This window comes from Diplotaxodon limnothrissa, linkage group LG7 (genome assembly GCF_057381915.1).
Source record: "Diplotaxodon limnothrissa isolate DT_005_m linkage group LG7, D_limnothrissa_male_GT1.1, whole genome shotgun sequence".
Taxonomy (NCBI): domain Eukaryota; kingdom Metazoa; phylum Chordata; class Actinopteri; order Cichliformes; family Cichlidae; genus Diplotaxodon; species Diplotaxodon limnothrissa.
Genome location: NC_140602.1, coordinates 37,608,058 through 37,635,283, shown reverse-complemented (window position 1 = coordinate 37,635,283; position 27,226 = coordinate 37,608,058). Strand labels below are relative to the sequence as shown.

At 38.4% G+C, this 27,226-nt stretch overlaps 1 protein-coding gene across 3 annotated transcripts in view; it reads left to right on the top strand.

The window, feature by feature from the left end:
• The window catches only part of vav2 (vav guanine nucleotide exchange factor 2), a 193,663-nt gene extending 169,122 nt beyond the window's left edge, over window positions 1–24,541 (top strand). The window contains exons 9-29 of one of the 3 annotated variants that reach the window (XM_085359665.1): window positions 2,554–2,653; window positions 4,708–4,803; window positions 8,081–8,149; window positions 8,286–8,372; window positions 8,963–9,051; window positions 9,147–9,279; window positions 9,978–10,087; window positions 10,236–10,337; window positions 11,798–11,886; window positions 12,523–12,536; window positions 12,690–12,708; window positions 14,386–14,513; window positions 16,181–16,252; window positions 16,393–16,448; window positions 16,723–16,839; window positions 17,399–17,486; window positions 17,621–17,744; window positions 18,500–18,541; window positions 21,417–21,506; window positions 21,978–22,132; window positions 24,299–24,541. In XM_085359665.1, the coding sequence (XP_085215791.1) occupies window positions 2,554–2,653; window positions 4,708–4,803; window positions 8,081–8,149; window positions 8,286–8,372; window positions 8,963–9,051; window positions 9,147–9,279; window positions 9,978–10,087; window positions 10,236–10,337; window positions 11,798–11,886; window positions 12,523–12,536; window positions 12,690–12,708; window positions 14,386–14,513; window positions 16,181–16,252; window positions 16,393–16,448; window positions 16,723–16,839; window positions 17,399–17,486; window positions 17,621–17,744; window positions 18,500–18,541; window positions 21,417–21,506; window positions 21,978–22,132; window positions 24,299–24,346 (1,828 nt within the window). In that variant the 3' untranslated portion in view covers window positions 24,347–24,541. The remainder of the gene's footprint in view (window positions 1–2,553; window positions 2,654–4,707; window positions 4,804–8,080; window positions 8,150–8,285; window positions 8,373–8,962; window positions 9,052–9,146; window positions 9,280–9,977; window positions 10,088–10,235; window positions 10,338–11,797; window positions 11,887–12,522; window positions 12,537–12,689; window positions 12,709–14,385; window positions 14,514–16,180; window positions 16,253–16,392; window positions 16,449–16,722; window positions 16,840–17,398; window positions 17,487–17,620; window positions 17,745–18,499; window positions 18,542–21,416; window positions 21,507–21,977; window positions 22,133–24,298) is intronic. The other 2 variants (XM_085359664.1, XM_085359663.1) reach the window with 2 other exon arrangements.
• Window positions 24,542–27,226: the final 2,685 nt, after the last annotated feature.

Sequence of the window (27,226 nt, the reverse complement as noted above, 5' to 3'; positions counted from 1 at the left end):
TTATATCCCCTTTCACATTAGAGCCACGACAGGACCCACTAGAACATGGGAACAAGTAAAAGTGAAATATAAGAATATTCTACAGAATGGTAATATTTATCACTTATATTGCTTTTAGTCTCTTGGAAAGAGACCCTGGAATACTCTGTTTGTTTGTTCATAACAGCAACCAAGAAAAGGGCAGAGCAAAAAAAAAGACAGGTGGTGGTCCTGCACCCCCTCGTCAACAAGTTGGTTAAGTGAATAATACCCTCACGGGAAAATCGATATCTCTCTATGAGCACACTGTCGCGCTGAGCTAAAGGATCCTGTCTGTCCCGCAATATACGCTGAATTCTGAGGACTCTCCTTATCAATCTTGCACCTTCCGCAATGGGTGGCTCGCGTAAACGGACAGGATATGACTGCGACAGACTTCCCAAATCCACCTTCGCTTTTATAGCCGTGGTCTCTCATCTTGATTACACGAAGTAATTTACAATTACTACTCTGAAATATGAATTACATCTGTAATAATCACATACATGTAATAGAATGTTAATAGTACATTTCCCTTTTTTAGGGAATGACCTGTATGTATCTGTGTGAAATCAATAAAAGGATCAAGTGCTGCATTATCTTTAGTTACATTGATGTTATTTATTTATGGTGAAACAGTGGTGGAATATCGCTGTTGCTTTCGTATGAATGACGCGGACATACCTGCGTGGCCGCGATCTAATCCTGTTTACATAAAGTAAACCTGCTCCCCAGCAGGTTTACGCTTACGGCTCTGTTGCTATGACAGCAAGTCCCGGATGGGCTTCGGGGAACCGAACGATCCAGGATCACGCGAAATCGTCAACAATCTCATCCAGCTAACTCACTTAGCGCGGTACGAAGAACAGGCCCCTGGGCTTAACCATAGCTGGAGCCTGCAGGAGGGGGCCTTATTCAAACCTCTGTCTGAGCTCCAGTTAAAACTCCAGTGATCACCTCTTGTTGATCTCTGCAGAGCAGAGGATAATCACATGGTGAATGGGTTTGACAGAAATGCTGCTTTTAAGGTGAAGATGTTCAGTGTTTCACATCTGGCATAAGTTGCATAACTGAAAAACAGTTTTGTAGCCATGAATTTTTTTAGAGCCACTGGAAGAGAGCAATTAATCATTTTAAAAGAGACTTTTGCTCTAATATTTGAAATTTGTGTTTTGGGAACACTGCATGCAGAATTTTTGAAATACCCATTAATGACAATTTAAACAGACTTGTCATTCCAAAGATTTGTATCCTTATTGATTAAAAAACATGAATAGAAATGGTTAACCTTAAGTTAAATATAAAATAAATACATAATATGTGTCACTATGCATAACCAGTTTTGTTTCCTGATTGCATCATTACCAAAGTTCCCTGGATGGTCTGTTTTTAGTGCCTGTTATTCAAAGCTATCAGAGGCTTGATTAGACTTCAGGGTGCCAGCTCTCTACACCGCCTCGCTCGCTTAAGATTCAGATTAAGAGGCCTATGTGCCAACTCTACCAAGCTGTGCGGGTGGGTTGCACTATACCAGCCTGTGCCAGTGCCCTACTTTGACTGAGTAAGTGCAAAGAATGTTTGCCACGTGCAGTGGCATCCTCCAGGCAAGATGACTTTGAACTCCCTCCCAGCTGAACCCGTAGATCTATGTCAGTGTCCCATTGTAATATCTAATGAACTCAGCTCTCATATCCTCACTACTCAAAATTAAAAGATTGTTTTCCCCTCACACACTGATAAGAGTAGCTCTGCAAACCAACTGATATAAAGCCCTGACTTTCATTAGTACGCTATGATTATAGCTTATTGGCAAGAGCATGCCACCCCTTCAAATATTTCCCTTGGATGTGAATATATTTTTAATTATAATACATTAATTATAATACATTTATTCACACATGCATTTATCTGTACCCGTTAGTGTTAAATGACTCTTAACGTGACTTCCCAAATTATATTAATAAACTTAAAATGAATACATTGCCTGAAGGTCCATATACTACCAAAAGATTCTACTTTACAGCTAATTGTAGACATTTTTTACCTGTGTTTTAACAAAGATATTATAAATCTCGTAATTTTAGATGTTAACACAAGACTTATTAGTCCTTATTAATTCTTATTTTTAGACTGCAAACACCACACGGAGGTTTATGGGCCCACTTGCTCTTTGCCTCACCGAGGACGAGCAAAAATATGCAAATTATAATCTCAACTGTCTCCTAAAAACATTAATGTTTTATTATTTGGACCTCCAGCATTTCTAAGGGCACAGTGGGACATTTGTGAGTGGATGTAGTCATGATCTTAAAAATAAAAAAGCTTTAATAAGAAAGCCTAACATTTCAAAAAGTTGCTTTTGTTGTATTCAAGATTATTCTGGGACTTGTAAATGTTTGTGTCCTTGTACTATTTCTTTTGAGAGTATCAGCTGTAAACATTTTTATACAGTCTCCTCATATTTCTTCTGTGGATTCCTTAATGAGGATGAGTTGTAACAGAGTAACTGGATTAATTAGTTTTTCACATCCCCAGGTTGCTGATCTATGGTCAGTACTGCAGCCACATGGAGAATGCCCAGAAGAAACTGGACGAGCTAATAGCCACACGGGAAGATGTCAGGATTAAAGTAGAGGTAACATTCATCTCTACACACGTTTAAAATGAATGTCGTACTCAGAAGGTGTTGTATTTGTACCAAATTATCTGGTCTGAGTATTTTAAAAACTGATGCTCTGCTAGGATTTTACCACTCATCCATCTCCAAAGTTTGCAGACAATGACACAAAAAAGTAAAAATATGTGGTGAGTAGCATTTGTCAGGGTGAACATACCTTCTTCATGCCAGAGGGCAGAGATCATGGCCAGATTGTTTTCTAGCTGATAATAAGGCAACAGTAACTGAAAAAAGCATGTTACAACCAAGGTATGCAACATCTTCTCTGAATCCAAAATGTGACCAACCTTAAATCAGATGACCACACCATGTGCCGCTCTGGTGAGTCTGGATTTCTGCTGTGACACTTTAATGACAGGATCAGAATTTCGCTTCAAAAAGAAGATGGCATGGATTTATCCTGTTTGTGCCAACAGCTAAGGCTAGTGGTGGTGGACTAATGGTGTGGGGAACATTTTCTTGGCACACTTTGGACCCCTTACAGTACCAATTGAGTGTCATTTAAAAAAAAACACAGCCTACCTGAGTATTTTTGCTGATCATGTCCATCCATTTATGACCACAATGTGCCTGTCTTCTAATGGCTGCTTCCACAGGTTAATGCACCATGTCAAAAAAGCTCACCGGGTTCCAGAGTGTGATAGTCAGCAAAATTATATTTACAAATTGTTAAATGTTCCTGCTGACTCCTGGCACCAGTGTGTGGAGATACATTATTATATTACAGCAGCTGGATATTTGTCCACCTGTTTTGATATGGCATTCTAGCTAGTGTTTTGCCCATGCACCATGTGCAAACACCACAGGAGAAGAGAAACATATTTCGGTGTATTGCATTACTACCAAATTCATTGTGTGCCAACTACAGAAAAAGGACAAAGTGATGCAGTATTTCTTTTAGAAAGTATACTCAAATCTAAAATTTTATATCAATCCAGACTTGCAGTACATGCTCTGAAGAGTTGTACCAACAAAATAAGCTGCTTTAGAATATGGCCGTTTCAATCAAAGCCCAACTCAAAAGTAAAATTTACTGTTGAATAAACAATGACAATGACTAAATAATGACTTAAATAAATTCATCAGTGGGGCCAAGCTTTGCCTTTGTTAGGCAGAACCTATAATGAAGTCAGATGTAATTTGCATATTTGCCCCTAGAGCCTTAAAAAATTCAGAACATTTTGTTATACTGAACAAAACGGAATATTAACCAAACAGGGGTTGTGGTGGATCTTGGTTGTATTGTTAAATTTCCTTGTGCACAGGAAAAGATGAAACAAGAGAAAAGGAACCTTTACTGTGTAAATCTGGGACATTTTTAGAATCTATGTATACAACAAGATCTCCCCCTCAGTATGCTGCTATGATTTTGTGATGTTATACAGACTGAAAATCCTTAGAAAAGGAATGCAGGATAGAGCGGGATTAAAGCACATTTGCAGTTAGAATGGGAGGACAAGTGGGCCCTAGAGCTGATGAGCACAAAAGGCAATACATATAGCTACACAGGGTAGTAGTAACTGAGATACCCCATTCAAAATAAAGGAGCTTTGTAAAAGGCTAAGTCAGCCTGTTATTGGCTCAGTATAGAAAAGTACTGTTTGTAAAACAGGATAAGCTTTGCTGATATTGCACACTTAAAGAAACCGAGTGAACAAAGATGTACACAGACACCACTGTGAGGGAACCTTATAGGATAATACTAACAAAAGAGCGCTTCTTATGGAGCCGAGAGAGAATTTAGGGATATGCACTCATTTGTCAGAGGATGTCCTCTCTCAGTATGCTGCGTAATTGTGTCACAAATAGCTGGCACAACCAGAGTTTTTGTGCCCTGAAAGAATAAACCGGCCTCATTGCTAAAGGAGTGCCCTGTGAATGTGTGGAAGCAACAGCAGCAACACAACAGTGTATTCTTAAACAACAAATGAATACTTGTTTGTAGGAAATCTACAATGCTGTATTATGCAACATGTAATAACTGTGCCACTGCTTGTGTCACTCTTCCACAGGAATGTACAATGAAAGTGCAAGAAGGAAAGTTCAAGCTCCAAGATCTTTTGGTAGTTCCCATGCAGAGGGTGCTGAAGTATCACCTCCTACTAAAGGTAAAATCCAAATCTGTAAAACCTGTTTATGTGTTTACACAGTTTCATTCAAATGTCATTAAGATTTTGGCTAAATAGCCGTGTGATATCATACACAAGTGCTTTATTTTTAACTTCTTACCTTTCAAAAGTTTATCTCAAACATCTGTGCTGCTATGTCTCTGTGGCACAGCCAGTGTATGTTGCTAACTTTCAGATATAGTTTGAGGTGCAAAAACCCCGTCTTCTGCAGGGAAAAGATGCGTCTCTTCCATAAGAAATCATAAAATGTCAGATGACCTGACAAACAACAGAGACATGAAAAAGGTGTTTTCTGATTTCAGTAAACATGTTGTTTCTTTCACTCTCGGCGCAATTGACTCTACACTTAAGCTAAGCTAAATAAGGAATACGCAGGTTTCTTTTGATTTGACCAAATCTGGCATCACAGTCTAACTCGAAGTCAAATCACCACTCATCAGCACGTGCTTCAGACGCTGCTAAATCCTTGAAATACAGTATATGCTGCACCCACTTCAAAGAACTTTGTATGTGACATTTTTGACACTCAGAGTTCAATGATTTGTGCTGTATATATTTCAGAAAGTTAATAGCTTTCCATCCCGAAAAGCAGATCCTCACTGTAAGATTTTCTTCTTGAGACTTCGTCAGGGAGGCTATGGTTCATCTCTGCTCTGATTTCAAATGATGCATAACACCTCTCTCTTTTATTCCGTGTCTAATGGCAATGTCAGCTGTCTGGATTTGGTCAGTGTTGTTATGATTTTCCAGACTTGTACCCTTGTCACATTAACCTATTTTACAAACTCTTTTCTGCCCTTTTAAAAAGCTGTTATTTGAAGTGTCACTGAGGCAACACATATTGCTTTGTGGACTTTAACTTAATACACCTCATTGATGTGTCTGCCTTTGCACATTATTCACTAATCATTAATCGTTTATGTTGAGTTTTCTGTGTCCTTTAATTCAAAAATGTCAGGTGCTATGATTGTAGGTCCACACAGAGAGCGCCGTGGCATCTGTATTAGTTTGAATCGAACCCCTGCAGGAGTGGCACTGAGCCACTGAGGTCAAATCAACCGTGCAATAATCAGATTAAATACACCCCATTTCACTGCTTCCTGCAGCTTTGCAGTAAAACACTGCTGCACACTGAGGCCTCAGGGCATGTCAGACTGACAAGGCTTGTTTTGGTTTGGGTATGTGCGTGTTCAGTCCTGCTGAAGGGTACATCTACAGTTGTTGTTATATAGATATCATCTCAAGAGTGTGAACCCTATTTGATGATACTGTGCATGGCTCTTTTCTTCATTCTTTTATGATAGTTGAACTTCATAGAGCAAATTCAACAATTAAAACTTAAAACATGATCTTGTGCTATACATTTTGCTGTATATGTTTTGCAGTACAACTGTTTTTCTTTTGCAAATGTAATGCACCTCTTTCTTTAAAGGAGCAGAAGGTTACTTAGATAATACAAGTTACAGGTGGAGCCCAGATGAAAGCACTTTTTTCTTGGTTTTGTTTGTCAATCACTTGCTGATAATATTTGAAGTAGGCATGAAAAGCCAGTGAGGAAAATGCCCCGTATATTGAAGCTCATTATTAGTTTGAAATTGGAAGACCTAAAAACAGGGGATCTCGTCCGTGTAATAGCATAATAGCTTCAAAATATCAGACGGATGATCCATGGTTATGTTATGGGTATGTTAGTATGAGTTAAATGAAGTACTATGGTTATTTCCTAATTTACATCCGGACTTGTTTTTCACCTTATGCTTACAGTGTTTTATTCTTTTATTTTCCCACAACCTCACATGCACATTAAGTAATCCTAGCAGTTGCTGATAGTTTGGAAATTATTGTTGGTTATGCAGCTAGCAGCTAATGTCTCTTCATACTGCTAACCTCAAACAGAGATGGTTTACTTCTTTTTAACTCCATGCTGGTACCTGCCAGCAGTGAAATCTACCATGAAAACATCACTGTAGTGCTTAATGAAATAAACAGAAACTTAAAAAAAATTTTAAATATGAAAACTAACTGACTCCCTTGTTTCACACTGGGTTATGGAGCAGTAACAGGGGCTGCTGTAAAGGCAAGTTGCCATGCCATTAATAAACGCTGAATCTTTCTGGGTTTCCCTTCTCCAACTGGTATTGCACAGATTGCCATACTCATATTTGTGTTTTTGTTTAAAAAGTTCCTGTACTTACTTTATTTTTATATTTACTAAGGCATTTTTCTGTGTAATTTTGAGATTCAATTACTCAAAACGATTAATCTGTAGTGATTCAGTCCAGAACCTGTTTGGGCTGTGGCTTACCCAATTAACCAATCAGCCAGAACCACTTGGTCACATAATAAAGTTGTTTCCTAATACTTTAAGTGTCGCTGCAGTCTTCATGTCATCATATTTTTGTTTAAAATTCAGTAAACTTTTGGGAAAAAATTACACAAACATTTAGCAATACATGATCGAATGATTAGTGTTCAGAGGTCACCAAGCTCTGCTGGCATTAATGTGGAGGTCACTATTAAATACGGTGTTATTTCCTAGCACCTGAACAGTAAACCCCTTTATGAGTAGCAGGTTGTTTTACAACATAACTTTGACCAATCTCTACTTTATCAAGCTAACCAGCATATATGCTGACCAGCCTACCAAACCACAGGCAAATCTTTACCCCTAAGTGCAAGCAAGAAAACTTGCATATTTACCTTTCACATTTGATTAACTTAAAGACACCAAAGAAACAAAGTAACTTGTTAAACTGGAGTAATACTGGCCAGAAAGGCAAGTTAAAATTGTTGATGTTAGATGCAGAAAAATGCATTTGGCAGAAACTTTACTGCCTCAGGCTTAGTTTTGATTATTTTTTTTAGATAATAATCAGACAGAATTCAAAATCTGAACCAGTCATAAGATTGTATTGTACACAGCTCGAAAGCAGCTCTAAAACAAAATTGCAATGCAGTCTAATTGTGTACATTATTATCTTAGTTCTTTGCATAAAAAACAAAAACAAAACAGAAATCTGGGGCTGGGGGAGGGGGAGGGGCTAGTAAAGCAAAAAACAAGCTGAACTTGGCTGGTTGCTCTCTCCGCTTGCACTCAAGTTTTAAAGTGTACTTTTTAATGTGTTGTTAATGATTTCAGATCTGCAGTGTGCAGTTGTCAAATTTTGCCAAGACAAACAGACACACCATTGGAGTTTGGTTTTTACAGTTTCTCAAAGTACAAGAACATTTTTCTAACAAAATAATCTCTCCGTAGGAACTTTTGAGTCACTCAACTGACCGACCCGAGAGACAACAACTGAAGGAGGCTCTGGAGGCTATGCAGGTGTGTGTGTTTAAAAATCTTGCAGAATCACCCTCTTAGCTAAAGCTACATAATTACATACAGCCACTGTGTTGCTCAAGTGTTGTAAATACAGCTTGAAATAGCAGATGCCTGAAAGAATGTCTGGCTCTTCCAGGACCTGGCCATGTACATCAATGAAGTCAAGAGAGACAATGAGACACTGAAAAAAATCAGCGAATTCCAAAGTTCAATAGAAAATCTTGTAAGTACTCCACACTTTCCTTGCACTTGTTATCTTTTGAGCAGCTAAGAACATTTTAAAGGTTGTTCTTTAATATATACATGCCAACACACTGGCATGTTATCAACAGGTGTTTTTGAAGTTCGACAGAATGATTAGTCTCTCCTCAGAACACCTCTATCTTTCAAAGTGCTTCCATGATCCTCAGCCATGATAATTCCCTTAATAACTCATTTATGTAAACTGCAAACTGCTCACTTTAATATTTTGTGTAGCACCAACCTTTTTTCTCGTTTTTCTATCTCTCTATCACAACTTCTTTTGTTGTTCCTTGCTGATATGCCAAGTCAGTATTCAGCTTTGGTTTGTACATGTGCCACATATACAGTAATACGTGCAGTAAAAGTGCTCTGAATAACTTATACATGTAGCCACTGGGTATGACTTTGGAAAAAAGTCAAAGGGAGGATGGAGAATCATCGTTTATCGTGGATATTAATTCTCTCTGAAATTAAAAGTCTAGCAAAATTATTTATTAAAAATTGCAGAATCCATTGGTTTAGTAGGCTGCTTTTTATGTTTGTTTGTTTGTTTGTTTTTTGCAACCTAAGCAGCAGGTGAAGCTGGAGGAGTACGGGAGGCCAAAGATAGATGGAGAACTGAAGGTGTGCTCCTCTACGAACCGAACAAAACAGGACCGGTGAGTCCAAGTTCTATAGTAAAACTAAACTATAATAACCTTTAGCAACATTTTATCGCTGCCAATATTCAATAAAAATGTATGATTGTCTTCAGGTATATATTCCTCTTTGATAAAGTGGTCATTGTCTGCAAGAGGAAAGGCTATAGCTATGAGCTCAAAGAGATTATTGAGCTGCAAAATCATAAAATGTCGGATGACCCGACGAACAACAGAGACATGAAAAAGGTAAGAACATCACGGTTTGAAATGAGACAGAGCAATTTCGTCAGTGAGATCTTTGTAAAGGTGGCCCGGCCGGTGTAGGCGATGAAGCGGCATGTGTAATCATTACAAATGTTGCCCTTGAGCTGAAGGAGCTTGCTGATGGTAATTTCTGATGTGATTTCAGATGGGGTAATACACTGTTGTGTCAAACGTGCATTGTGTTCATTCGTGCTTGTAAAATCATGTAAATGCAATGAAGATCATTTAGGATTCATGAAAACGTACTGCAGTGCACTGGGCATCCGGTCTAACATGGCTTTTTTGTTTTTGGATCTGCATGCGTGCGTACATGTTTGCATGTGTAACTGGGTCTTTCTCTGGTGTCTTTCTTTTTGCATGCTTACCAGTCCTGTGGAAAAATGGTAAGCTCAAATGATCCCCTTATTTAACACATCTTCTCATAGTGGCTTTTTTTTTGTTTTTGTTTTGGCTGTGGTGATTTTTGGGATGTAATACCTTGATTGCATATGCACAGTCTGAGTCTGTGACCAGCGTCTTATCCAATTAATTGCTAAAGCATGTTGATGATCTTTTAGGTCTGACTTGATTTGACCATATATTTGTTGGAACTGCTGATATCACATGCCTCTTTCTTATCTCGGTCTGCCATCCACAAACCTTTTTCTGCCATCTGTTCAACACTCACTTTTTCTCACCAGTGGTCTTATGGTTTCTACCTGATCCATCTGCAAGGGAAGCAGGGCTTCCAGTTCTTTTGCAAAACTGAGGAAACAAAGAGGAAGTGGATGGAGCAATTTGATATGGCCATGTGAGTATGACTAGTTGGATAAAATGTATTTTATGTGAGACTAATTGTCTTTGCCATGTTATTTTTCAGTAGCATGGGAAAAAATAAAGAATCCTAGGTATCCTCAGTTTAACTGGTTTATTTAATTCCATATTATTTACTTATCTAGGTCCAACATCAAGCCAGAGAGAGCCACAGCTAATCAGCACAACTTTGAAATGCACACATTTGATAAGAATACCAACTGTCGAGCCTGCAAGATGCTCTTGAGGTAATGACCCTGACAACCCCAGCGCTGGTATCTTTAGTGCCGTTAATAATGCACACCGAATACATCCTTATTCCAGACTCTCTAGTGACTGTTATGTCAGCATTTGGTAGCAACAGCATTTTTATGTGTTACTTATCCAGACAAACTTTATGAAGCAGAGACACTGTATGTCCAAAATATGCAACGGCAGAATTATTAATAAATTATGATGCACAAAAAAGGAAGTTCAATGTTTTCACTGTCACCATCTTGGTGTTTTGAAACCACATGTGTCAGCAGATGAGCAGAAACAGAGGACATTCTGTGGCTAATCACTTGTGATTGACAGTTTGTTAACCAACGAGCATCCTGGATAATCCTCCTCTCTGATTCCCTGACTTATAATTTACAAAATAGACTTAATGTTTTATTCAGAGTGTCATGAAAATAGCAACTGAGCCCAATAAAATGATCAGGGAAGTGTTTACTAAGAACACAAAACCAGGGAGCTGATGGTCTTTTTGGCAAAGAAGCACTGCTGCCAGGAGACCTTTTGCAACTACTCCCACGTTGGCTTCACTTTTTCATAAAAGCACACAAAAGTTATTACAGTTAGGTAAGTATTTGGACAACAACACAATTTTTGTAATTTTGACTCTGTACACCACAAACAGAGGAGAAAAAAAATACCCTTGGAGTGGAGTATACACTACAGCAGTACAAATATAAAAATAAATAATTTAAGTAGCATTTGGTAGTGAACAAACAAACAGACTTAAATCACAGAGGGAATATGTTTTTGGCTCGCATAACCCGTCATTAGTGTGAAAGCATTCCTTGGAAAATATTCTAGTAAGTGTGACTGCGGCTGACGGATGTTATTTTTAAACATTTCCCGGCCCCGCACCACCCACAGTGTTCCTGAGTACACCTTCTCTCATGTGAGAATGCTGCTCGTCTGCAGTGGGATAGCCCGTGTCACTGAATCACCACTTTCACCTCTATTAGAGTCAGCCGGCTAAACCCCACTCTGTGTATTGACCCACAAATTGCGTGGCTTTGCTGACCTAAATTCACAGAGCCGATGGCAGCAGGGACCAGCGTTCTCTCTTCCTGCTAGATGCTAATTACTGCTCCAGTCCCAGCAGATCCCATCGTGATTTATGGCACTTACTATTCAACTTGGCAGCGTGCGATGCATGCAGTGTTACAGTACCCGTAACAAATAAACTTCAGGAGTACACGGTTTAAACTGAGCCAGTTGATTTGGTGATTTTTAAAGAATTACAGAACGGGAATGATGGAGGATGTGGATTCGCAGTTGGAACAATTATAGGAACAAGCAGCAGGTCCCCTTGTGTGTTGTTCTTACAGGAGGTTAATTTGTGTCTCAGCCACTTCCTGTTTGCATTACTAAAGTGCATGTTTCTCTGTGTGTGTGTGTGTGTGTGTGTGTGTGTGTGTGTGCGCCTGTCCTCAAGGGGCATCTTCTATCAGGGCTACTACTGCTCTCGCTGTGGAACAGGAGCTCACAAAGAGTGTCTAGAAGTGATCACCATTTGTAAAATAAGTAGGTATTTCCTCTTTAATAGAAGATGTTATTCAGATGACTTTGTGAGGGTCAAGTAGTGAGCAAATGATAAAAATAGATAAATAAAAACTGTGTGACATATGTCACGGACATGCAATGATGACTGCTGTAATTTGATGACCCCTGTCCTGCTTGTAGGCCTCTTTATGCAGCAGTAAAAGGGAGGCAGGCTTTTTTATTGTGTCAGTGGATTTAGCAGCAGTATCTGACAACATATTTACTCAACATGAATTCAGAAAATCATTGTGGCCTATTTTCTCAAATTTGAGCCAATTTAATAACTGCTGAGTGAGGTTCAGTATGAACCAATCAAGTTCTTTGATAGTCGAAGGTCATAATTAATCAAATAAATTCTTAAAATAAGTTAGTGTGTGTATAATAAGGACCACAGAGCAGGACTGTAACAATATAGTTTGATGCTTTCAGTTTTATCTGCTGTTTAACGCTCACAGGAAACCAGTCATACTACATTGCTGTTAGTCAGCTTAAAAAAATGGTCTGCATGAAGCTATGCTGTACATTTTGGCATGCTGATGTCAAGTGCTGATGGATCCACTTGGTGAAATATTTTCTTGTGAATCTTCTTTGACAATCTTCAATATTTCCTCTTTTCAGATCCTCTTGACTTGGTGAGTAGTTTCTTTTTCACTCAATATACAACAGCTTTCTCTAATTGTCACCATCTTTCTTTGTTGAATAATTACCACAAAAGGATAAAAGGTGATGTTTTTTGCTTACTTATTAACAATATCAATAATCAGATATTTGTCTCTGTTGTGTAGGAGCCTGGATTATCACCTGGTAAGAGCTAACATTTGAATATGCTGTCAGCTGTCAACTTTGTTTTGGCTGTAGCTGTGCTTAAATAGCACGGCTCTCTATTGCCATCTAGTGGATAGCGCCATTGCAGCAACAATACTAACCCTATACTAATCCCTCTAAAAAAAATTTGAATTTTGTGAAAAGGTTTTATTTTGTTTTCCTATAATTGGATTTAAAAAGGTAAACTTTAATGTATTCTGTATCATCACATGTTCACATCACAAGTGAACTATTTCGAGCTAGATTATAGTTTAATACCGATTTTTTTGTGGCTTTAAAAAATTATCAGAATTCCAGCATCTGAAATTATTAAATTATTTGTGATCAATCAAAAAAACGACGTATAATACAGAAATGAACAATTTCTGTTAAGGTAGCACTTGGTTGAGGCTTTTTTACCATGAATTGCTACATCAGTCTGGCGTAGTCTGGTGGTGATCAGGTTGTGTCACTGCTTAGCTGTTAGGGAAGCCCAGATTCCTTTAATAGTTGGCTTCAGGTGTCTCATCTTCCTCAGTTTGTTGATTGAGGAAGATGAGATTCTCTGTGGGGTTTCAGGTCACGTCAGTTGCCTGGGTAGTCAAACCCAGCATTATCACAGTCAGCAAACCAATAAATACTAGCTTTGGCGCGGTGGGAGTTCCTAGTTCCTGGTGAAAAAGGAAATATGCTCCATACTTTTTGTCAGGTGGAAACCTGAAGCGCTCTAGTAGGTGGTTGCATTGAATTTTTACGTGATAGTACAGAGTAGAGCAGCAACCATCAACACCAGCAGATGGCATGGCACCCTAAATAATCAAAGATTGAATTCTAGCATGAGGTTTTCACAAACACTTTTGATTGTGTGCCTCTCCATCCTTCACCCAAACTCTAGAACCTTGATTCTAATTGAAATCAAAAGAAAACCTGGACCACTGAGCAACAGTCCACTTCTTTTTCTCTTTAAACCAGGTACTTGTAAGATGCATCTGATGTTTTCCATTGTTTCAGGAGTGGCATGATTTTAGGAATTTAACAGTTGTAGCTTTGATCCTGAAGAGGTCTACGTGTGGTGGCTTTTGATGCTCTGACTCCAGCCTCGGTCCACTTGGTGTGAAGCTCTTCTTGAGTGGACTTGACACTCTTGTGAAGGCACTCTTCCCACTCTTGCCGGTTCATCTTTTCATTGATATGCTTTGATACAGCACTGAACAGCCAGGCTTTTTTGCAATGACCTTGTGTGGTGTTACGTCCTCGTGGAGGGAGTCGACTATCATTTGGACAACTGTCAAGCTAGGAGTCTTGCCTGTGACTGTGGTTGCATGTACCGAAGTAGAACGCGAGATACACATTATTTATATAGTTTGAATAGTAACTAGTGCAAACCCAAAATTAAATATGCCAATAAGTCTGTCAATAAGCATCAATACTCCAATCCAGCTAATGAAAATATAATATGTAAAAGTTTACCTTTCTCTATTATATTACAAAAAAGTAACCTTTTCACAATATAAATGCATTAGTAGAGTATGCAGAAGTACAGTAGAGATACACTTGCAGAATCTGATCGTTTCTTTCACAACTCTTCTACAGCTTTTGTTTTCTCAATGTCAGTGGACTTTTTTATTAGTGAGAAGCTGGAAGCGGTAATGTACTGGACACTGACTGTTATTGCAGGTCCTAAGATGGTGGCAGTGAAGAACTACCATGGCACACCGGTGCCTCCGGGGAAGACCCCTCTCTGTTTCCAAACAGGAGATTTTATCGAGCTTCTGAAGGGAGACCCGGATATCACATGGTGGGAGGTAGAGTAGTCAATCATTTTTAAATCAATCCATCCCTCACTTTGACACACGCAGCTTGTTACGCAGACAGCTGATGTTGGCACAGCACCTCACATAGTGGATTTGAAATGAATCAGTGATTCTCATGTTAAATTCAATTTTTTTTTTACCTGTGAGATAGAAAGTGTAGAACATAAGTCAAGGTTCTGTCTCTGTTCAAATACCGGCACTTCCAGATTGAAATAGTTAGCATATAGGATCGCTATTATTGGATCTGGACAAAAACCTTGTTTTATTGGACAATTGCAATGACTTTGGTGGAGTCTTATAATCAGCAAAGCTAAAGTCTAAGCACACAACCTCCTGTAAAACTGTAGATTAGTTTTTACACACACAGGTTTTTTTTGTATTGATTGAACAAACAAGATATATGTGTTAATTACTGAGCGTTTTGTTGCCTTTGGAGCCATTTCCGTCATTTCTTTTCATGTTTTCTAACCAGGCTGCAGAAAGCACTATCAATCTTATCCCTCTGGTGGTGAACAAGTACAGTAACATACCCCAAAATGCCTTTAATTCAAATTGCTGTGGAGTAGGCAAATCCCTAAGTGCTTTCTTTCCCCCCATGCTACAAAAAAAGATAATTTTTCTTGTAGTTGCAAATCATCATCATATTCCAGCGCACATCTTGTAAACAGAGTCCCCTTGTCACCTTGTCAGTTTAAATTAATAGCGCTTTGGCTTGTGTGTCTCACTAAAATACCACAGGATACTTTAAAGAGTGTTTGAATGATAAACTGAGCCACACTTGCCTAAAATTGTTCTAAAATCTTAGAGGAAGTTAAAGACTTCTTTGCACCTTCACCAATGGAAATAAATCACTTTTAGCTGAACATTAGAAGAGGTGTACGTGCAGACCTGGAGGATCCTCTGCAGTGAATTAGTCTGGATGATAGGAACTGTGACACTGTTTGCTCCAGGAACTGTTGGCATTCCTGCTGAATCACCGACTCTAATATCAGGCTGGCTTTTCCTGAAGTGACTCTGGGCAACTTTCTGATGACATTAATTGATCTTAGCTATAACAGTAGGCTATCCCTCTACAGCATGGCAGTTTAATCTCTCAGTGTGATGTCAGCAGGTGTGCAGAGTTTAAAATCAATTGCTGCAGGCATAAGATGGAGTCATTTCATCCTCTGTCTGACTTTGATGGGGAAAGTTTGTACATACAACATCTAGCACCGAAAATATGATGCATAGCGTGTAATATTTATTTAGCTCCAAGTGAATACATCGTCTTTCAGAAATGTTTTACTTTAAATTTTGACAAAACGAATCCAGTGCAGATAAACTGGCACCACTAGGAGGCACCAACGTAACACTGTTTCACATTATACACAATAAACTAAAGAATCTCTGCTTCAGATATTGGTTTATTAATATAGTCTTACTTAACAATGATTACTTGCAAGGAGGAAATATAGTTCTTAGTTTTAGTTTTTCCTCTATAAACCCTACAAATTTTTCAGTGTGTCTTAGGATTTCCAAATTTTCTGTATCTACACTAAACTACATATTACCCATTTTCCCTTTTTTTTCCACAGATGTTCTAAAGTATTTCTTTGCCTGAAGTAAGCACAGTTTTGTTTCACATCTAGAAATAAACTTACCTTGTGTTTGTCTTACAGGGAAAGCTGATACAGACACAAAAGAGCGGCTTTTTCCCCAGTTCCTATGTAAAGCCTTGTTTGGACCCAAAGGTAATGCACCCATACACCTGTAAAGTGGGTTGTGACTGATTACAGCGTGTATGATTTGAGAGTGGACGAGTTTATGCATGTGCATGTCAGTTAGTCCTGTGCTGTGTTCTTTAATGAACGGTGTCTGTTATGTGCGACAGCCCTTCCAGTCATGCCGGTCGTCCTCAAGGGATGCAGACTACTATGGATATCCTTGGTAAGACCCATAACTGTGCATTTAATGGGCCTGTGCACTATAAGGTACCATTAGCCCAAGGTCAATATCCTGTAATTAGTGCAGATCTGTTAATGTTAAACTGTAGCGTTATCTCAAAGCAGTGGTTCAATTGAAAGCAAGCTGACCCTAACCAAAAGATTAATTACTACATGGGTGATTGAAGTTAAGTGTTTTTAAAGCTTTTAGAGTGTCATTTGATGAAACAACTTAAAACAAAAAAAACAGTGACCTCTAAATTTTGTTTTTTCTGTAGGTTTGCAGGAAACATGGAGCGGCAGCAGGCAGACAACCTTTTAAAATCCCACTGCAGTGGGACCTACCTTATCAGAGAGAGGACAGCTGAGGCGGAGAGGTTCGCTATCAGCATCAAGTGAGTATTTCAGATCTTACAGGGGAGGAAAATGTCAAGGGAAGGTTTTTATCCATATCTCATGGGGAATAAATATTCTCACAGGGAGCCCTAGTCAGCTTTTTCTGTGCATCTTTTAGCTCCAGCTAATTACTACTCAGTAATTGCTTTTTTTTTTTTTTTAATCCTTCCTTTTTTGTGCCTTTTCAATGAGACGATGCATTCTCAAGAGGAAAAAAAATCCATGAGTTCTTTACTGGAGTTGTCATATAATGATGGGTTGAGAAAGGGAATGCACATTTACACATTTGTGTCTAACTCAGGTGATGAGTGACTGTGGGGACCAGGCTCGATATAATTAAGTAAACAAATCTGTTAAGAAGTCTTAACTTTAAGAAAAAATACTTAATTTCCATCTTATTCAATCAGATATACTGAAAAAGAAATGTGTGGAGCAGCAGAACACATTAAGTTAAGGGCACAGGAGAATACAGGCTCAACAGTAATATGCAAGATATGGATAAAGAAAATCGATAACAGTGGAAAAACAACATCTGTTCTTGGTGATTTCTCTTTACAGATTCAACGATGAAGTAAAGCACATCAAAGTCATTGAAAAAGACAGCTGGATACACATCACCGAGGCAAAGAAGTTTGAAAGTCTGTTGGTAAGTCATATTAAACTGTTTAAAAAAAAGAAAAAAGGTCATTTAATGAACTGCCAACACAGAAACACCCATAGGAGCTTGTTGTCAATGTGAAAGCAGAAAAGTTCACCTTTTTGTATCCTGTTACTTTACAGGAGCTTGTGGAGTACTATCAGTCTCATTCGCTGAAAGAAAGCTTCAAGTTGTTAGATACCACACTGAAATACCCCTACAAGTCGAGAGAACGCTCGCTTACGCGGGCCAACACACGCTCACCAGGTAAACCTTTTGAATTTTTCTCTGTTCCAATACTTTACTTTCCACTTCTGCAGCCATTCTGATACCGCATAGCAGCCAAACTCTGCAAACAACACAATCTGTTAGTACCAGAAAATCATATTAGATCCTTGAGCAATGAACAGCTAAGTACAGCCAGCTGATAAATGATAGTCAGTAAGCGTTTTGGCAGAGCAAGGTTTGATGTTTATCGGTTGTGAAAGAGACCCTAATGTTTGTCCTTCCGTGTTAATGATAACTTAATCCAAGTAACTTAATATGTGGCTTCATAGTATAGATTAAGTGACCACGATGCTTATCAGTGTGGTTCTGATGAAGCTAAGTTTTGAGAACATCTTCAGATAAAATATCCATCATTCTTTTAGAAGCAAGTTTCACTCCTTGGCAGGCATCTTCGTAACAGCACCTGGGAGTTTATTCAGGCTAACACTAAGCCCCTCTCTAAATGAATAAGGAGACGGCCGCAACGTTAATAAAAAGCTGCATAAATAACCAGAAAAATCTAATAAAAAAAAAAGGTGACTTTGCCTCATGATATTTAAGTTTTATAAAGTTTTCTACAGCACCTTCAAGAGTTAAATTCCACTTCAATCCAGTGTGCCAACAGAATCAACATATCTGGTTGATCCCGCAAGGGCATTTGAACAAATACGAGACTAATTTACATTATGGATGCAGTAAGCCAAGAAAAAAAACTTGTATAGATTTTGGAATCACTTCTGTCTGTTCTGTTTCAGCTATTATAAAGCAGACGGTTGGCCCTTTGGAGGGAGTAGTAGGTACAAGATTTATTCAGATATTTCTATTCAGGATTCTTTTTAGTGCCATGTCTCTCCCATATAAAATCACATGTGGTTGGCTTTGGACTTGACTCTTAAATACACTATGACTTGTGGCTTTAACTTTTCTACCACTTGACTCATGTTACAGACCTCATTTCCATTAATGAGCTTTGGGTAATGCCCACTGGAAGCTGAGTGGAACCACCCAAAGCTCTAACGAGACATGCACAGACATCTTCAAATGCTAGTGTCAGTGTTTTTGCATGGAGACTGAAGGAGCATTGCATGTCAAATAATGTCTACCTGCTTCAATGCACGATTATGAAAATACCTTTTTCACTCTCTGTTACCAAAATACACTGGTCCAGTACAAATTCAATTTCATGACACTGTGGCTGTGGATACTGTAAGAAGGGGGTAAAATAAATGAGACACACTTCCTCCCACTCTCTTTGTCTTCCCCTGTCCTCTGTTTTTCCCAAGGCCAGTGACTCTCATGACTCATACAGACAAAAAAAAGATGGAGGCCAGAGGGGCAGCTGGGCAGAGTAGGAGGGCAGCAGTGTGAAATGATAAAGAGAGTGACAAAGAGAAAGTCAGCTAACTCCAGCCTTTGGAATGACTGAATTGGCTGCCCTTCGTGGCCATTACACTATATGAATACTGGCTGTGTCTTTGCGCTAGCTTCTGTCCTACACTGGCCTCACTTTGTTCGCTCTTCACAAAGACCCAACTGGCCAGTATAGTGAAATCATTTCTCCTCCTGTTTTGGCTGAAGTTGTACACAGATGGAGACAACTGGAGTTTTTGCTAATAATGGTTTTCCTCTCAGTTTTATCCTTGACTGTTTCCAAGCACGTACTTTTACTTTTCGATCTGGAAAACTCTATTATGGAGTTCACACAGACATTTTCTGATAAGTCAAATCAACAACAATTGAAGCAGCTGGAAAATATATATTATATTATATAGCTGCCCTATTTATTTTATATAAAATAATTATTTTATTTTATATAAAATAAATAGCACAACTACTTCAGTTTTATTTCTGTAGTGCCAAATCATGACAACAGCCCCCCTTAAGGCGCTTTGTAACGTAAAGGCCCTGTAATAATAGGACCCTACATTAACCACACGTGACACACAGGCCCCATGACATCGATATCGTACGTAATGACATATTAAGAACAAAAAGCTCAGGCTTCATGTGAATTTCAGTGGAGCTTCATAAGATGTCACCTTTTACTACTACTACTGTTTTCTTGATCCTTTCAACAAGTTGTAACAATTTTAGGTCCCTCTGTCTAATATTCCACAAAAAAGGAATTCTGTTCCAAGTCCAGGAAAATCCAGAGATAAGACAGTCAGTTTTCTATAGATTTAGTGGCCAGTGCTAACTCCTTTGCTACATAGTTCCAGGTTGGCCCCTCCTTTTTGGTTCAAAGTTGCTCCAGATTTCTCAAATGCATATTCACAATGGGAATTTCCTGTCCCAGAATATCCCAAAGGGTGACTGATCTGGTGGCTGTGACGGATCTGGTGGCTGTGCAGGCCATTTGAGTGATCTCAATGTCAAAAAAGCTGTTTGAGATTATTTGAGCTTTGTCACACTCTGTATTATTAGCTTTTTGTAGACCTTCAGGTAAATATCTATTCGAGAAAAATAAGTTTGAGAAAAAATCAAATCAAATAAAGTGTGACCTGGCATGGAGAGCTGCAGAGATTTTATACACACAAGTGACACAAAGTGCAAGTGAGTAAGCACAAAATCAAGATCATGTGCAATTATACATCAAGAACAAAAAAGGTCCAATTTCAAATAAATTTCAGTGTATCTCCAAGAGATATCACAGTGAACAAGAGTACTAATTTTTCAATCCTTTAAAAGTGGTTATTCCAGAAAAAAGAGCAGCATAATCAACACCTCTGTCTTTAAAATATTAGAAATTAGAGGCTGTAAAACTATGTCTTTATATTTAAAAAAAAGCAAAAAACAACCAATTGGATGGTAGTTTAACATAAAATGGTAGTAAAACATGAGGAACATCGGTATAGTGTCTAGCTTCTTTAGGTGTTTCTTGAGTGTGTTCATAAAGAGCAGCGTATTCATTGCCTGGAGGGAAAAAATAAAGAATCTTAATGTAAGTTTTAGCTCTCTGTCTCCTTTTTAAATAAAAAAATTCAATGCATAATACTAAATACTAATATCTTGTGATAATTTCACTTTCAGCCCTTTTAGCAGCTTTTATCTTTCTCTTAATTTGAAAATAGCATGACCTTGGATTTTCCTCCATTTAAGTTGAGTTAAATGGGAACAACATGAAACGCAGACTGCAGCTATTTAAAGGCTTTCACTACTGTAAATAATAGATAACAGTGCCGTCTGCATAAAAATGGAAAGCAGCATTTGATCAGTTGTCACAAATGATGAAGTCTTGTTAATCCAACCTTCAGTTGGGCTGTCATCGTAATGCCTATTAGTGACATTATATGTTTTTCTTAATATAATATAATGTAAATTGTACAGTTAAATAAACATAACACCAAAATTTATTCTGCAGGTTGGTGTAATACTGAATAATAATGTCACTAATAGGAACAGAACAGACTCTTTCTAAAAAACAACAGAGTTCCCACGCTGCTTCTGTTTGAGACTTTGTAAATAAATTCACACTCTTAAAGCAGTCAAATTGCAACACCTTCATGGTTAAGATTAAATATAATGAGAACCGAACGCACAGGCACACAAAGCTTCAATCCAAAATCTTTTTATCTTTCTGCTTCTTTGGCTTCGCCTCTGCATGTGTTCACCTCAAACATTTTCCAGCTTTACTTCCTCCCTTGTCTCGCTCTCTCTCTGTCCTCCTCTCAGCAGCCACCTGTGCATCCTACAACTTCTCCTTCCTCAGTCCACAGGGCCTCAACTTCTCCTCCTCTCAGAGCCAAGCCCCCTTTTGGTCAGGTACTATCTACTTATCCTTTCCTTTCCCCCGCTGCCTCTCTTGTGTCCTCGCGCTGCATCTCTTGTAATTACATAATAAGCCTATGTACCTCGACCTCATTACTTCTTCTCTGTGGCACTCTTTTCATTAACAAGAACACTGTAGTTCTTCTCAGGATGACATTTCCTCATTAAATCAAGAAAAGAAAACCAATTTCCTCTCCAGTGATGAAACAAGTTGTCCTGCTCATTTGTCATTTTGTGGCTACAGCGTGTCACGCTGAAAACTGACCGGACCATCTCGCCTCTGTACATTCTTCACAACTAATTATTACCATTATGTTCAGTGTGACCTCGTCTTACAACCGTCACCCTCATACATAAACATGAATATTCATCAATACCAGTAAATAATAACTCTTGTTGCGAATTCAGCGGTGTGCCATTAAGTTAATTAACTATGGCTCAACTCCTATTGTTATCAATTTTCAGTGTTTACACCTCGAGTGGTCAGCACAGCAGTGGCCAGGTATAACTTTGCAGCGCGAGACATGAGAGAGCTGTCACTGCGAGAAGGCGACATTGTCAAAATCTACAGCAAGATCGGTGGAGACCAGGGCTGGTGGAAAGGAGAAGCCAATGGAAGAGTAAGTAACTATGAGTAAAGTGTTTATTTGTGGATGGGAAATTGATCAGACCCAAGGCATAAAAGCCACCACTGGATTAAATACCTTAATGTTGTAATATTTTGAGTTTGATCAAAAATGTATCCAGTTAGCTTTATTAAGTTAGAGATCTGCAAAAGAGAAATTCAGGGAAAGCATGTCCCCAAAAGTGCATTGATACATTTGACAATTTAACCAGTGATACCGGGGGAAAAAGAAAAAACAAAACAAAAAGATGTGGTTGAAAGACAAAAACTAGCTGCTGGGAAATGTGCCAGTTTAATAGGATGGCGGTAAAAGGGAATGTGATGTCAGCATTTTATTTTAGGAACGTTCCCTATTAGGCTGTAAATTTAGAGTTTGGAGCCAGAGGATCTACACAACTTGAGCGGTTGTAAAGCTAAACCTTACCACAGTCTGCTGTACAGCCTGGTGTAAAAATGCCATAGAGTCTAGTTTTGATTTTTATCGGTGTTTTCCCCACCTTACTTTTATTCCCTCGTGTGGATTGATGGAAATACGCTTTTAACTTTCTCCTATGAAACCATCTGCCTGCACACGCAGTTTCTTTGGATTGGTCTCTCTGTGATGTATGACCTTGATGGAACAGAAGTGGTAAAAAAGGTAATCTGTATTCAGTTGATGAAAGCCGAAACGTGCCGACTTAAAAAAAAAAAAGCACATCTACACCTGGTAGAACTCAGCAAAAAAAAAAGTATTTGCTAATGCAGTGTGTACAGCAAATACATTGAAATCTGTGTATCATATACTATGATAACCAGGTCAACTACTTTAGCTGGTTGCAAATCTGGTCTGACAAAGCCTCTAAGTTTTCATGAAGTGAGCTGAAGTGTCTTGATTGCTGCTGTGTATGAGAAAGACATCAAGCTCACCAAAATTAGATGCTATTTATTTCTACATTATGAAGAAATACCCACCGTAATTGGATGATTTGCTGAATGTAGTGGCTATTAGTGACGACATCAGAGCTGCTGTTTAATTTATGTCTGTTTTTACATTCTTGATATTTATAAGAATAAAATTTGACCTAGGTGAATAACCTAGTGCAACTGATGAGTATTCATTGTCCTTCCTTTGCTGTGTTAAACCCAAGAAAAGCTTGACTTCCCAGTTCTGTGTCGACATGACTCTGTGTCCAGCAAGTAGATTATCATTTGGTTGGTGGTTTCTCCACAAAGACCCATTACATATTATGGGTTCTGTACTTTGATCATTTACTAGTACTTGTTCATTTTACAGCTGAAAGGTTTCTATTAGCTTTTTTGTTTTAATGTAGCTTCCTGGCTAGCTGGTTCTGTCTGGTTTCAAACTAGAATACGGCAAAATATGAATTGTTTTAATCCACGTGTGCACATGAAATGCGGTGGTCCCTGCAAATATATTTTCATTCCCCTGCTGTTGAATTAAAAATGACTATTTTGAAATCTTCACATATCACGCCAACCCTAACATTCATGTGGAGCACCACAGGCATCACAGCGATTAATTCAGCCAATATGCATGGTGCTGATCTGTGTTTATGGACAGTGCACATGCTAGTAATTGAATCACAACTTAACTTGAGCACATAAAATATTATTGCTTCTCTTTTTAAATTAAGACATCTGCTACTTTCAACTACCTCATTTCAGCATTTTAACACCCAGTCCAATTCAGGAAAATTAAGAGACTCAGGATGAGATTTTCTTTTGACAAAACATACCCAGATACAGACCTCAACAGGTATTAATGGATGTCTTTGTGTTGCTGTAAATACAACCTTTGTGTTTCTATTATCTCTGTTAGTTCAGTACATGCTTTACAATTCTAACAAGTAGGAGAAGTCGTAGCCTAGCAACAGCTGAAGTAGCATTTGAAGTAGCCTTCAAGTATTTTTTCAGAACAGAGGCAAGGCTGCTGCTGAGCTGTGCAGTTATCGGAAAATAGCGCACATCTTCTGCCAAAATAATATAGAGGAAAGAGCTCCGAGAGCTCTCGGCCTAATGTAGTCGTGGTGCACATCCAATGGATTCACGGCATGTAAACAAAACAAAAAAAGCATATAAATGAACCCAATTAACATCTTTTGTTTATACTGGTTGATGTAAAATACTGTGTGTGTCTGATAATTACTGTTTCATGTTACAGATTGGATGGTTTCCTTCAACTTATGTGGATGAAGAAGGAGTGCAGTAAGGCTCAGATGTTGCTGGTCTGGCTCCCTTTAAATCAGGAACCATCTTCTATCTACTGTTCTCAGAGAAAATTACTCAGTCTCTCCAGGAAAATAACACAAGGGGAAAAAAAACAAAACAAAAAAACCAACAAAGAACTTTTTTTGTTGTTTTGCTGGATACTCATTTTTCAGCGAGTGTTTCTACTCTGTTTATCTTCAATTATGCATCAGCTTTTGTCTTTGCTGGATGTCCTGTTTAATTTCTGTACAGGGGAAAAAAGGAAAAAATGGCTTGCTGTCTGTCAGCCTCTGTGTGCTCTGCAGAGACTTTACTGAGGACTGAGGACACAGCAGAAACTGACTGCTGATAGCTTTACTTTGAAAAAAAAAAAAAAAAAGGTCCCCCTTTTTTTGCAGGTCTACGCGAGGTGAAATAATTGTACAGTATAGATAATTTATTGAATAGAGATTATCATCATTACTAATGATTATTGTGGGGAGTTGATTTTAAGCAAAGAATCTGATCCGAAAACCTAAAATAAGAAAAAAAAAAAAAAAGATGCTGTGTTTTTTTTATGTTGAAAGATTTTGCCTTAGTTGTCATGGTGATGCCTTGTGGGCTGACACCAGTGGAGGGAATCGACTTTGTTGACTGATTTTACTTCTCCATGTATGCATGTGCTCACATGTGGCCCACATAAACACGCACACGCACGCACACACAGACCAATGTACAGTATGGTGCCTTTGAAGAATGGGTGTTGCTTACTGAACCTCAACTTCAGCCACTCAAGAACATTGCCATGCTCAAAAATACTTCACTAAAAGAGGAGCTTGAGCCCCCGAAAACAAGATGGTGAGGCATTTATGTCCTAAATGGCCGCTGGATGAACTCACTGGATGTGTTTTTCTTTTTCTTTTTTTTTTTATAGCCAACACAATGCCATACACAGTCTACAAGTCAGTCGTCAGTCAGATGGATACGAAAGGGAAAACTTTCATGTGATTTTTCTTGCACAGAATCATGCTTCTTTTCTTTCTTTTTTTTTTAAACTGGACCAAGAATTTTTTTTATTATCATTATTATTATTTAAAGCCAAATTTAGCTGTATTTCAGTGTCTGCACAGGATTTAATTGATTTGTGATTTTTCTACCTTGCCTTACTGTTTTCTAAAGAGTTGATCAGGTGATGGGATTGTATCCCCCTTAATTTAAATGTTCCTGTGTGAAAATTATTTTCGTGTTGTGCAGACTAATATCAGTGTTTTAATCTGAAGAAAAACTGTGTGTGCTATAGACGTTAAACCACAGAAGATGTACTTAATCGCTTTGTGATTTTCTAGGGTTGCGGTGCTTAGTGTTTCCATTTATTTCCACTCATTTCTTCCTGCCATACACGATTTATAGCTATTTACACCACAGTGTGCTGGCATCAGTTTTTCTATTGACAGCACAAATGTACCAGGCAGCTTTCTGAATCTAGTATTTTACAGGTATTAATATTTTTTGAAATATTTGACCTTGGCAATTCTTTCTTTTAAAGGGTTCAGTTGTTATGGAACACGATCTACAGTTTAATGAAAGGCTTTCACTTCAGTCTTCTCATTTTCCAAAAAATTACCATGTTGATATATGCGGACATTGAAAGGCAGTTGACTCTGTCGCTAAACATCAAGGACTCCTTCAGGGTCATGTACTTGTGCACCCGTGGGCCACTTAAAGTGCTGCTGCTTTTATTAATTTTATTCTCACAATGTCTGCTTCTGTAGTTTTACCATGGATCTCAAATTGTGCAGAAAGTAGGGATGTGACTGTATCCAACTAACCCAACTTCCCAGCCATCACTGGTGGTAAGAGTTAGGTCTCTGTCGCTGGGCAGATTGCAGTTAGGAGTTAGCAGTTTTCAAGCCCAGAGGCAGCACATCAGTTCAGCCATATGCGTTCCTGACATCATGGGGCTGCGCACTCTTAAGCTGAATGGTTGCCATTTTGACACAATGTGGGAGACCTAGTGTGAGTTAGAGTGGAAGGGGATAGAACAGGACCCACACAGGGTGATCTAAAAATAGCAGCAGCAGTGAATGAGGTCATGCTTGGTATTGTATTGATTCAGCACACAACCAATAAAAAAGGCTTTGCTAAAATTTGAATGTATGTAGATGTTTATAATGAAGACTGCTTTCTTGCTGCAAATAGGTCAAAAACACAAGTCAGTCATTACAGCTTGAACCAACTTAACAAAAACCTTTGGAAGTAAAGTGCAAACACTGAGCACATCAGCTCTGGCTGGTTCACAAAGGCTTATGGAGCAGAGGATGCCAAAATGTTTAGATTCTAAACATGTAACCGTCTAAGATGTGAATTGTTCCAAAGGCCAAATGCCCTGGAAAACACAAAGTCCTACCACTGTGTAACGGGGACACACAGGAAGCCTCCTTTTTGTCTGGAATAAGGGGTTTGGGGGACATCAGCTGTAGTCACTTTTTTCTTTTGTTTTGGTTTTGTTTTTTGTAGTGGACAAGAACCCATTGCATGTGGCTATTAATATTTCAACTCCTGTCAGTTCATCCTCAGAAAAAAATAAGTACTTACTCGTGTACATTTTTTGGATGGTTGAGTATTTCCAAATGAGATCTATCATGAATAAATATTTCTTTTGGTTTAAATTTGAGACTGGATTCTTTTCATTTTTTTATTGCAAAATTGCGTCACAAAACACCCAAACGTCAATCTCCAAATTCCACAGTAGAGTGAATTTCTTGAATTAATGCTTTTTTATAGCTACATATTTTGATGATCTGCTTTATAGACATCCACCTAAATGTTGAAGGATACAATCTAATATATCCAAGCCAATCAAATAACAGAACTTCCTTTTACTAAGATTATCTTAAAGCAA